This window comes from Nicotiana attenuata, unplaced genomic scaffold (genome assembly GCF_001879085.1).
Source record: "Nicotiana attenuata strain UT unplaced genomic scaffold, NIATTr2, whole genome shotgun sequence".
NCBI classification, from domain to species: Eukaryota; Viridiplantae; Streptophyta; class Magnoliopsida; order Solanales; family Solanaceae; genus Nicotiana; species Nicotiana attenuata.
The window spans coordinates 2,913-16,434 of record NW_017672100.1 but is presented as its reverse complement, the minus strand read 5'-3'; the positions used below and the strand labels follow the sequence as shown (position 1 = coordinate 16,434).

General features: G+C 35.1%; 1 protein-coding gene across 1 annotated transcript; it reads left to right on the top strand.

Annotated features, from left to right (window-relative positions):
- The first annotated feature begins 7,648 nt into the window (after positions 1-7,648).
- On the top strand, positions 7,649-10,259 carry LOC109211826 (laccase-12-like). Its single transcript, XM_019375410.1, has 6 exons — positions 7,649-7,838; positions 7,930-8,081; positions 8,202-8,446; positions 8,583-8,711; positions 8,814-9,770; positions 9,866-10,259. Exons 1-6 carry the CDS (start codon positions 7,728-7,730, stop codon positions 9,994-9,996), a joined length of 1,725 nt encoding a protein of 574 aa, XP_019230955.1. The 5' UTR covers positions 7,649-7,727; the 3' UTR covers positions 9,997-10,259.
- The last annotated feature ends 3,263 nt before the right edge of the window (positions 10,260-13,522 follow it).

Genomic DNA, 13,522 nt, shown 5'->3' with positions numbered 1-13,522 from the left:
GTGGGGGGTCATACTTTCCTCTTTTCCTCAAGTAGTACATTACAACATCAATGTGCTGCAACAAAAACAGATTGCATTTAATTTATTCCTTTTGGTAATTATCTACAAAAAATCTACAAAATAACTACAATCACATTTTGTTTTAAATCAGTATTATAAATTATCTACAGAATATCCACAGAAAAACTACAATTTTATTTGTTTTTAATCATTATTACAAATTTTCTACAATATATATACAAACTAAGTACAATTCTGTTTGATATTAGGCATTAATACAAAATATCTACAAAACATCTACAATATACCTACAATTCAGTTTGTTGTTAAGCATTTATACAGATTGTCTCCAATATATCTACACAATAACTACATATACTGGAGATGGCACTATAACAGTGTTATAGATACAAATGAAGAAAAAATTCAACAAAATAACTACATAATTTGAGTATGTGTTTACCGTGTGGTTGAGGACTTGGTCGGGGTGTGCCATATTATAGAACCACTCCTTCTTATCAACCTTTTCCACTCCAAGATCAAACCATGGCTTAATTTGGTTATCCTTTATAGAATACATAGCCTTCCTCCTGTTTAAACAAATAGAAATTAAAATAAATTTGTTGAATGAAGTAGATATCTAAAAGATGAATACTGGAATCAAAGGGTCAAATTGTGAAAACAAACCTCTTTGAAGCTTTGTCGGTACCAAAGTATAACCACTTGTTGAATTCTTCCAACAACTCAGGATCAACATCTTGACCAATAACACTAGTAAATGGGTGCTTCAGGTGAAAAATTGGAGATCCAACCGAAGTGCTGCCACCAGAACTGTATAAAGAGAGAGATGGTGATCGGGCATGCTTTCCAGACTGCCTTGTTCTACCTTGATGCACAGGTGTTGTTTCATCTTGGTTAGGCTCACCGAACTTAACCAACTGGGAGAAGTTATCTGGCAGCTCAAAATCATCAAGTGTAACCTCCTTCTTCTCACGTCTGGAGTCGTCCGAATCACCTACATTTACATACTCGGCTTCTTCACCTACATTTGCATCTTCCTCATTCTTCTGTTCTCCTTGAATTATTACTGTGACTCCGTGAATTGGAGATTGTGTATGCATATCTTCCCTCACTGTTACATTTAGTATATCTAGCTTAATAGAATAGTAAAAAAATTGAAACAGAAAGAAAAAATTTCTGAATACAATTTCATACCTGCATTTTCTTCATCAACTGCACCTTCAAAATGGGAATATAAATCAACACGTGCTGGAAGATTCTCATTATTTTCCATGTCATTCACATGCCCTGTCTTTTCATTAAAGTATTTGAATTATAATGGATAGTAGTTGCTTGACATTTTTAGGAGATATGTAGGTATGTTATAGAGATCTAGATAAATCTGTAGATCTGTGTAAATATACTGTATTTAATTGTATGTATATTGTAGATATGTTGTAAATATATTCTAGATAATTTAAAGATATTTTGAAGATATGTTGTATGTATGATGTAGATAACTTGTAGTTAATTTGTAGATAAAATGTATGTATTTTTGTATATACCTGTTTTGCTGCTGCTGGCATGCAATTGTTCTCCACTTGTGCACTGAAATTGTTGATTGTTCTTTTCTTTTGGGTGGTCAGCATTTTTTGTAGAACTCCCAGCAAATTGAAAGTTTTATATTAGTTAGGATATCTATTTTATGAATAACAATATAACTTAGAGGTGACAGAAATAGTTTTGTTAAATGAATAAACTGATAAATGGCATCAATGTTATCATTTCGACTGTTTATCACCTGCAAAACAGACTTAATAGACTTTTTTAGTAGCTTCCGAAGGCTACCTAGTTCTTCAAAGACATCTTTCCTGAAAGATGTAAGATCTGAGTCAACCTACATATTAAAAATATAGAGAGTTAGCTTCAAAATATGGCTTAACATACATTAAAGAAAAGATGCAATTTTATGTATACATGTTACCTTCTCAAGACCTTCTTTTAATTTTCTAATTTGTTTAAGAATAGACTTCTTGTCCTCTTTTCCAATTGACTCTTTGGGTTTCCAATGGAGGAGCATCATCTTTTGGATCCTCAGAAATGTATTCAACTTCTTCAAGTATGTACTCAACTTTATCAGGCAAAGACATCATAGAAAGCTCTTCAGTTGCTTCAGTTATGTTGGTGAACTGAATGGAAAAAAACAAATTAGCTTGACTAAACAGAAAATGTATACAAATTGTAGATAATTTGTATTAAAATGTATATTCGTAAATAAAAACCATTTACCTTGATCCATTCAGGTTTGATCATTCTATCTTCAATTGTAGCTAACCATATCTTGTCCTTACTAGCTGACCAGTTAAGCATGCAAGGGATTAAATTAGCAACTCTTATAGCTATATCAGTGTTGACGTTAGAGCAACACTCATACAACCATACTTGCATAGCTAGTGCGAATCCTCGAATGAGATTAGAATGAACAAAAGGATTGATCCTGTGCCTAACTAATTCAATCAACTGTTTGTAAGACTCAATACCCCATGGGTATGTCGCATACTGTCTGGAGTCCACCAAATAAAACCTAAAATGGTCTACCAATCCAACATTGTCTTTGTCTGAAGGACAGATGAAGAATTCTATGAGATATAGAATACAAAACTTGACTGCGTCCTCATCATTTACCCAGCTTTTGTTGGTTACAATCTGTTTTGGGTATGACTTCTCCACTTTTTCCTTGTTTGGAAAATAACTCCTCATTATCTTACTATCATAATCCGGAGTGTAACCAAAGTCTGTCACTTGGGTAAAACATCTAAGACCAGTTATTAACGCAAACTCTCTCAAGCCAAAATTCAACCTCTGACCCTTTAACTCAGTTGAAAACTAGGAAGCACCAGATGCATTCAATTCATACTTCATTAGAAGATGAATAGCTTGGTTTTGCATACATATTTTGGGAATTGACAGCAAATAACCAAAACATGTCTTTTTGAAAAGCTGTAAACCATTTGGAGACAATAACTCTTTAATTTGGCTAGGAACACTGGGGTCGGATAATGTCTGAAACCTAAGGACCCCATAATCAACATTATGAGGTGCAAAAAAATATCGATTCTGCAGAAAAAATAATTAATATCTTATTAATACACTGCACCAATCTAAAATACACCATATCTACAACTACATAATACAGTTAAAAACAAAAAGAACATAACTACAATTTTTTAACAATATATCTACAAGTTTAAACAGATTCAGAAAACTACAACTAATCTTCACAATGTAGACAAATAATCTACAAACCACAAAAAATACAGATTATGGAGCCCTTCTACTGATTAAAACAAACAAAAAATTTATTGTTGAAATTACTAAATTCTTACCTTCACCAATGAATGTTGAACATTTTTAGGGGATTTTACAGTAGGAGCTTTTTTCGAGCTTTTACTATATGAGACACTTTAACTTTCTTTGCAGGTTTAATGACAGCTTCATCTTCTACAAAATCATCATCAAAATCTATCACTTTGCCTTTCCTTTTCGCTGAATTGATTTGCCTCGAAGATTCACCAGCATCAAAATCATATTTTTGTTTAGTTCTAGCTTCTGCCCTAGCTTGACGAGGGGAAAGCCTATGCTTCTTCTCTTCATTTGCATGAACAGATTTTTCATGCTTTTTCGGTGAATGTGGTGATAAAACACCCAAATCGAAAGAAGGAACATTTGCTTCTTTAACTTTTTAGGGCTTTTTTGGAAGCTTTGTTCTTCTTCATTGAAAATCTTTGAAGCTGGTCGTTAATGGGTGAATAAACTTTGAAGAATAGTTGAATTTGTGACTGATTTTAGAAGAAAGAGCTTGAGAATAGGCGTTAATGGAGGTCTTCCAGATTTTCGCTAGTTTTAGAAGAGAAAATCGTGGGTGATTGAAGAGGAAATCGTGGGGTGTGGTTTGATACGTGAGTGAGGTGGTGGGATTTGGAGAGAGAAACTTGGGGGGAGCGGGAATATACGGTTGAGTAAAATTAGGAGACTAATTAATACAATTAAAATCTTAAAATGGTACATAAATGGCATATGAATATAAAAATCTCATAAACTAATGTTCTTCCATAAAGGCAAAAGGTGCATATCGTTTATTGTGGCGGGGCGGCTTTTTCTTTCACAATAAGAATTGGACGATTGAAATAAGTAAAAGTAGTACGGGCTAGCCAGTTTTCGCACTGGCCATTCAAAAATAGTCAGCATTTGCAAAGTCATTAAAAAATAGCAATTGTTTTGCTGTAACACAGAAAGCTCCAGCATAATATACTGGAGATCGGTGCACCTGGGTATGAACTTCCATCATATTATGCTGGAACTCCAACACGCAGAAAGTTCCAGTATAATATACTTGAGATTGGAGCACCGCTGCTCCAATTTCCAGTATATTATGCTGGACCGGTATATTATACTAGAGTATTTTTTCCGGATTTTGAACAGTGTTTTCGTTCAGATTTATCTTTACATGAAAAGTGGCTAAATTTCGATTACTTTTAAAAATATAGCTATTTTTGAATGACCACTTATAAATCTGGCTATATTTAAATTTCTCCGTTGAAATAAGTTGCTATGCCAAGTTCTTTTTATCTACTTCTTTTACATAATTAGCAGGGGAGATATTATAAGACTAGCAAAGTTCGAAACTCTACGATATGATGACTTGATTAATGTCCTGTTGGCCACTCTCTTGGATTGAATTGTAGACGAGTTGGTTCTGTTCAAATAACCCTAAACTTTAAAGACAAAGATTTGGCATGTAGGGTTGGTCTTCGTTTCCAAAAGAATCTTGGAAAGCATAACGTGGAGTCTAGCTTTGAAGTTTTATCTAACTTTGAACATTGATTTGCTTTTTAAATTTTTTTCAGAAACTAGATAAAATACTATAAGTAAACCTTTTACTTTCTCTATTCTAATTTATATGGTACACTTTCCTTCTTAGTTTATTCCAAAAAAAATTATCTTTTTATATTTAGAAATAGTTTAACTTTAAATTTCTTTTTTACCCTTGTTAGGTGTGTGAACAGTCCCACATGAAAAGTAGAAAAGCAAATAAGCTATTTAGAAGGTGTTGGATAATGTGAGGCCTTTTGGGTAAAAGCGTATGGGCTTGGTCCAAAACGAACAATGTCACACCATGTTAAGAGTATCTTTGAGTTATTTTAGTCTAACAACTGCTATCAAGGCCAATGGTTTAGCGAGACGAATATGGAAATGGCGAAGTGATGGCATAAGGCCCGACTTAGTACCTTTGTCCGTCTATGTGCCGATTTAAACCACCTTTACCTGTGTCTTCATAGACATATACAGTCTCTTTTCTCGGCTTCGGTGACCACAAATACTCAGATTATATGATACCATTTTAGTCCAACAACCCTTAATGAGATGATTTATAGTCACACAAATGTCTAAAACTTATTTTAAACCACAATTACAAAAAGTTTCTTTCTTTCTTAACTTTATGCCTAGTCAAATGGTACCATATAAATTCGAACAATAATAAATAAAAAATTTATAGACATAAAACTTTGTGTGGCTCATTAAAACTTCCAAAAAGTTAATTACACAATCTCTATTTCACTGTGCATTAAAAAATTCAGAGTTAGTACAAATATATAATTTTTTAAATATAACTTCACTCACTAGAAATATTACTCTTATGTAGGAGGTCACTATATGGAAAAATTTTATTTTGTGTCTCACACAACTGACACTAGTTGTATGAGGTCTCTTTTTTGTCTCACAACTGTGTGGTCCCAGAATTTTGTGGACCCAAATGTGTAAGATATGGGTCCACAAATATGTGAGATAAAAAGAGGCCTCACACAACTAATATAAGTTGTGTGAGACATAAAATAAAACCACTAATGTACGTTGGCTCTGTATAAGCACAATTCCAGACATAACGTACGTAAGTACATCTTTAGAACTTTTTCCTTTTCAATTGTGGGAAAAAAGAAAAAGAGAAAGGAAGAAGTCAAAGGATGTGGGAATGTGGTTTTCTTGACAGACCACCTACTTAAGCACATCATTTATCAAACCTAAGGCTTGTCGTTTTAGATTTCTCTAACTAAATTTCTAGTTAGAATACAAAACCAATCAAATCTTTAACGAACTAATTTAATTGACACAACAAACTGAAGATGACCTTTTGCCATCTTTGATTTTTACCCTCTAGACTTCATCCAATTTGGGTTAGTAGCATATTTTAATTCCACGATTTTTCGTCTGATGCACTAAACTTTCGCTACGCGCGAGCAGTGACAAGGCAAGATTTCCGCTAAGGGACTCAAAAAAGAAAAAAATTAAATAATTAAAAGAGATTGTGGCCAATAGGAATTGAACCAACAACCTAACATAGATTTAAAACTCCCTTGACCACTAAGCTATGCTTTAAGATTGTATCTAAGGAATTCAAAATATAATATATAGAGGTACAAACCAGATTTTGCCTTATATGTACAGTGTAATTTTCTGGCGAAGGGTGTTCGGATGAACCCCTTCACCTCCTATATCCGGCCCTGTGCAGCGCGAGGTTCGAGGGATTAAGGGTCGGATCCAAACCGCATTAGATATTATGTATGCAGCCTTACTTTGCATTCCACAACGATGTTGTTTTTAATACATATTCAAGTATCTAATAGGAGTAATAAGCCTAGCCTTCAAATTTTATTTCTTTTTTCTAATTCTAATAAAGATCTTGTCGTGCGACACCAACCTATGACTTCTATGACCTAATAGATTTTTACGTTTTAACTAATTCTTGGTCACTGCTTTTTAGAGTTTAAGAAGTAATAAGCAATGCAAATTATGATATGCAGCTATTGGTTCGTTGGATTTAAAATATAATTTATGAGATAGTTATTTCTAATACATCACAATAGCTTTATTAATATAGTAATTTGATGACATAAGTTAATTAAACTACTAAATAACCTATAGAGTAAACTACTCTTATATCGAGTAGACACTTTGAATAGATAAAACTTATCCATATTCAGTGCCAAACCACATCAACTTAATTACATTGATTAAGTGATTTGGAGTGAGAATATATATTAATTAACCATGATCAAGTGGGAAAAGTCTGTGCGTAACACATGTCACGCATCTATTGACTTGATGTATTTTGAGGGAGAGGGGAGGTGCTTTAATATTTCTATAGCGACTCTTCTTTTTTCGTCAGTATTCCTTTAACGATGATTAGCGAAAAAATACAAATGAAAGACACATGTCATGCATTTATTTATTTGGTGTAAACATAGAGCGTGTCTATGTTTTTCATCCACCAGTTATTTAACAAAGAGCAGGAGTTTCCTTCAGTTTTTTTATAGACTAGCTAGGATACATGGTATATATAATCATTACACCAAAGTTTGTTGGATAACAGCACATCATTAGTATTAAGCAAAAACCATAAAAATGATGTTTCCTTGAAAATTGAGAATATAACAAACCCAAAGAAAAAGACTTATAACACAAGCATTATTCATGAAAATTACTGCAGTTAGAGATAGGCTAAGTTGGTGAACCAACACCTTCTACTATAGTTTTGTCAAACCTTAGACTACTTAGTTCTCTCTTCTTTTCTCCCTATAAAAGCATAGCCTCAACTCTATAATCTTTCACAAACAAGCACTGAATTGCATCTACTAATATTCAAAAAGAGTTTTAAGAGAAGGGAAAAAATGAAGGCTTTTAATAGTATTGCCAACCCTTTGAGTTCTTTCTTCTTTGTATGCATTTTGCTTCTCTTTGCAAATGCAGCATTTGGAAAAACTCACTACCATGATTTTGTTGTAAGCTATCCAAGATTTCATTCATTAAATTTGCTAACATTTCGTAAATATTACAAACTCTATGATACTGATCTCTGTTTTATTGTAACAGATTCAAGCAACACCAGTGAAGAGGCTGTGCAAAACTCACAACACCATAACGGTGAACGGACAATTCCCTGGACCAACATTAGAAGTAAACAACGGGGACACTCTAGTTGTCAACGTTGTCAATAAAGCTCGATATAATGTCACGATTCACTGGTAAGTTCATGCATGCAGAACTCAAATGAACTGATATATGATACTAAATAAAATAGACGCGATTATATGTAATGACATTTTCTTTGACAATTTTTATACTACTTTTTTGTGTCTCAAAAGGCATGGAGTAAGGCAAATGAGAACAGCATGGGCAGATGGACCAGAATTTGTCACTCAGTGCCCAATTAGACCAGGAAAGAGTTACACTTACCGGTTTACAATACAAGGACAGGAAGGAACTCTTTGGTGGCACGCTCACAGCTCGTGGCTCAGGACTACGGTTTATGGAGCTTTAATTATCCATCCAAAAGAAGGAGAATCCTATCCATTTGTTAAGCCCAAAAGAGAAACACCAATTATGCTTGGTACTACTTCTACCTTCTCTTCAATACCAAAAGCTTTGATCACTTCTAAAAAAGAATAGTACTAGTTATGCATTTTCTCATATAATTCTGTTTCTTAGAAATTTCGTTGAAATGATAGTTTGACGATGATGATTAGGTGAGTGGTGGGATACAAACCCTATAGACGTTGTAAGACGAGCAACAAGAACAGGAGCAGCTCCTAATGTATCTGATGCATACACCATCAATGGTCAACCAGGTGATCTCTACAAGTGTTCAAGTAAAGGTTAGTTCTAATCTCAAAATATTTGAAGTTCCAAGAACGAAACCATGTTAGTTCTACACATAGTATAAAGGACATGCTTACATAGAAATCATGTTAATGCAGATACCACCATAGTCCATGTGGACGCTGGCGAAACCAACCTCCTCCGAGTTATCAATGCTGCACTCAATCAACAACTTTTCTTTACTGTGGCCAACCATAAGCTTACCGTTGTTGGAGCAGATGCCTCTTATGTTAAACCCTTCACAACATCAGTCCTTATGCTCGGACCAGGACAGACTACTGATGTTCTAATCAAAGCTGATCAGCCACCAGCCAAATACTACATGGCAGCACGTGCCTATGCAAGCGCTCAAGGGGCACCCTTTGATAATACCACAACCACAGCCATCCTAGAGTACAAGACAGCTTCTTGTTCTTCCAATTGTGTCAAGACCAATCCAGTTTCCCCATCTTTACCGGCATATAATGACACGGCCACTGCTACAGCCTTCACAACCAAATTCAGAAGCCCAAGAAAGGTCGAGGTGCCCACTGATATCGACGAAAATCTGTTCTTCACTGTTGGGCTAGGACTCAATAACTGTCCAAAAGGTGCTCGCTCCAGAAACTGTCAAGGTCCAAATGGAACTCGATTCACCGCCAGTATGAACAATGTATCATTTGTTCTACCATCCAACTTTTCCTTGCTACAAGCACATCACCAAGGCATACCTGGTGTATTCTCAACTGATTTTCCAGCAAAACCACCTGTAAAATTTGATTATACAGGCAATGTAAGCCGGTCACTATGGCAACCTATTCGAGGAACAAAACTGTACAAGCTGAAATATGGGGCAAGAGTGCAAGTTGTGTTACAAGGGACAAGTATCTTCACAGCTGAAAACCACCCAATTCATCTTCACGGATATGATTTTTACATCATTGCAGAGGGTTTCGGTAACTTTAATCCTAAAAGAGATACAGCTAAATTCAACCTTGTTGATCCACCTCTCAGAAATACGGCCAGTGTACCCGTCAAAGGATGGACAGTCATCAGATTTGTTGCAGACAATCCAGGTAACAGAATATAAAGGGAAACAACTACATACTTATTTCTCTAACATTTAAAACTCTTTTTTATACAATTCGACTTACAATGTTCACGTAAACAGGAGTGTGGCTAATGCATTGTCACTTGGATGTTCACATTGGCTGGGGTTTGGGCATGGCGTTCATCGTCGAAAACGGAGTTAGTGAATTGGAATCATTGGAAGCTCCTCCAGTAGATCTTCCTGTCTGTTGACAACTGCAACAAGAACAACATTATACAACAGTCAAGCCCTAGAGAAACCAATTTAATTGTTTTAGCCATTCTAAATGATGTTCCCTACAATGGGGCTAGTTCTTTTTTGCTGTACTATAATCCTTCCCCCACCCCCATATATACTTGAATTTCCTCTTTGATTTTTTGATAGATGACTGGATATCCCCAGATTACAACAGTTGTATTGTAATTCTAGTGAAATTAATAGAGAAGAATTTAATGGAAATTTTTAATAAACTTGATTATCCCTCCACAAATCAGTACAACAACTACAAACTGCCTGTCTCAAGAAACAAATCTGTTATGAATATTTGAATGTCACTGCTATGCAAGTGCAATGTAAAAGAGCAGCCGGTGCACAAGGCATTCCTCATTCACGCAGGGTCGAGGGAAGGGTCGCACCCCAAGGGGTGTGATGTAAACAGTCTATCCTAATGCAAATATTAGTGACTACTTCCATGGCTCGAAATTGTATGCAGATAACTTTACGGTTGCACCAAGGCTCCCTTCAAGTGCTATGCAAGTGCAATGTAAAAGGGCAGCCCGGTGCACAAGACATTCAGCGTTCAGGCAGGGTCGGTGGAAGGATCACCCCCAAGGGGCGTGATGTGACAGCCTACCCTAATGCAAACATTAATGGCTGCTTGTACGGCTCGAACCCGTGACCTAAAGGTCACACGCAAATAACTTTACAGTTGCTCCAAGGCTCCCTTTCAAGTGCTATGCAAGTGCAATGTAAGACAAGAAAATGTAGAAACAACTGCAACCTTTTACTTGGTATAATTTGGTCTAAGACAAATCTTTTGAGAAACCAAAGAATATAATGAGAAAGTACATTATATTCCAAACAAAGCAGTACTAAATACAGAATATGAAGTAAAATAGCTGGATAATGAAAAATCTAGGTAAGAGCTAATAAACAGTTACCTTAGGTGAAGAAACAAAAATCTTGAGTGTCTCGCAGTTTATCAATCAAATAGCTTCAACTCTCTGGCAATCAAATTCTATTAAATATTAATGACAGTCTTAGCTAGTGGCATAAATTTGACTTTAGCAATCCGACCCGCTTGACCTTTATAGCTTGTTTGGATGGTTGTTAACTAATGTATTTGTAAAGAATTGTTACTTTAAATATAATATTTATTTTGATTATTATTATTATAGTATTTGATTGTTTATACATAATGATTATTAAATTTATTGTTATATAACGATAAAACGTCCTTTAATATAACGATCGATTTGGTATGGTTATGTCGTTATCTTATTTTTTTTTTCTCATCTTACCCTTAATTCTATTTTATTTTTTATCCTACCTTTTTAAACTAATTATTTTGTCCCTATATTTACTTTTTCTTTGTAATGTTATAATTTATTCTTTCAAATTTGCTGGTGTGTGGCATTATGTAAATATGAAAAATGACAAAAATATATCCAGATATATAATTATTTAAATAATAAAATATAATATAATATAATACAATACAATACATTAAAAACGATATGTAACTAACCATCTATACAAGCTTTAATACTCACCGAAGCTCTTACCATAAACGAATAATATCTTTTTTTTAGGGATTCACAAGAAGCATCTTAAAACCATCTATGAAAAACTCTCTCTAGAAGGTAGATGACAACACCTCCCAACTCCACCAACCAAACTATCACAATTCCACCCAAACTACCGGTATTTCAACCAACATTATGACAAACGTGAATCCGTCAAACGATCACAATCCTACACCCCTAAAAGACTCTCCCACATTCAGAGACATACTCCTAACGGACCCCCACACTAACCATATAGCACTGCAGCATGAGACGATTTCCCCAATGCTCATGTATCAAGAAGTGGAATCGCCAACACCAGTTGTATATAACATGCGTTCGGAGGAACCATTAAGAGAAGGCTACTGTGTTAGCCTATCGCCAGATGGCCTCCGACAAATCTACCACCCTTGAAAATATTCAATTATCATTTAGCTCTTGGGTAAACACATTCTACATCACTACCTAAAGAAGAAAATTCAGGACATGTGGAAAATATTCGAAATTTTTTCATTAATTGACCTTGGTGCTGACTATTATATTGTAAAGTTCTCTAAAGAAGAACATATGATAAAAGCTTTACATCAAGGTCCTTGGTTTATTAATGGACACTTTTTGTCGGTTCAATAATGGGAAGCTAACTTTGTTGCTTCAAAGGCAAAGCCTCTTTCCACAGCTATATGGGTTCGTCTTCCCCAGCTACGTACGAAATTTTACAATAGTATAATCCTACAAAGGATTGGCAATACCACGGGAAGGCTGTTAAAAGTTGATGCTTGCACATACGCTACATTAAGGGGACGATATGCAAGGTTATGTGTGGAGATCCCTTTGGACAAACCAGTTAAACTTTATATTTTTATTGGATCCCATAAGCAAGATATGTGTTATGAGGGAGAAAAATTTTGTGCAGACCATGTTGCCCTACAATGTCACCACTACATTAAAGAACCAATTGCCAAAGTTCTAGATAATCCAACCAGTCATGTTAATATACAGAAGCAGGAACCAATGGAGGTAGACTAGAAAACAATTTCTTTTGCCAAGACAAAAAAGAAAAACACACGATCACCTACAACATACATTAATGATCAAGCAGTCCCAGGTATCAATGTCAGAATTTATGATGCTGAAACAGGTAAGTATCTAAATACCCAAATACTTAGTTACATGGAAAGACCTACTCGTGTTCAATCTGGAAAAGATAAAAGAAAATTTTTATCCACTAATGATCCGTTACTCACTAAGCCAACTATGATTAGTAACTAATTTTCCAGCTTAATGAATCGGCATAAGATTTTGGGAGAGAACATTTTCACTAATCCGGATGGTATTTCCTCTAGACAATGCATGTTAACTATGCATGACACCTATCAAAATCAAGATACACACGTGGCCAAAAGCATGTATCCTTCTACACCTAGCTTTCAATCATGAGCTAAAAATCCTAATAATAAAAATTTTTTCCTTAACCAACACTCTTTTAATAAGTTAGATACTAATCTTGATAATATTGGACACTACACTCACAAACGACCAATGCATTGACACAACTCCTTCAGTTAATTCCAAAGCTGCCCTAATTCCCATGACAAATGAGCATTCTGAAGAATGCCAAATGGACATCCTACATGACCAAGTGTCACAAACAAATTCTACTAAAGATCTTGTTAATTCTTTTACTCTTCCCCAATCTTCCCCAATGTAAAAAGAAGCTTCTACTATAAAGTCACTTAGGGACTCGTCTATCATCAATCCCACTCAACCAAAAAAACTAGATATAACCCTTGTTACTTGTAATAATGCCAAGGCTCCTATTTTCATCGAGGAGAAAGAACAGACTTCTCCAAATTCTTCGTTACCAACATCAGCCAACAATGAACAATCTTCCCCCACTTCCTCTTCATCTTCCAAATCCAACAGTATAATATCCCCCCCCCCCCCCCCCCCCCCC

Excerpts from the sequence above, each read along its gene's own strand:
- LOC109211826 (XM_019375410.1), top strand. The coding sequence starts at position 7,728 with ATGAAGGCTTTTAATAGTATTGCCAACCCTTTGAGTTCTTTCTTCTTT. Across the intron at positions 8,447-8,582 it reads AGAAACACCAATTATGCTTG|GTGAGTGGTGGGATACAAAC; the intron begins GTACTACTTCTA and ends GATGATGATTAG. Across the intron at positions 8,712-8,813 it reads CTACAAGTGTTCAAGTAAAG|ATACCACCATAGTCCATGTG; the intron begins GTTAGTTCTAAT and ends ATGTTAATGCAG.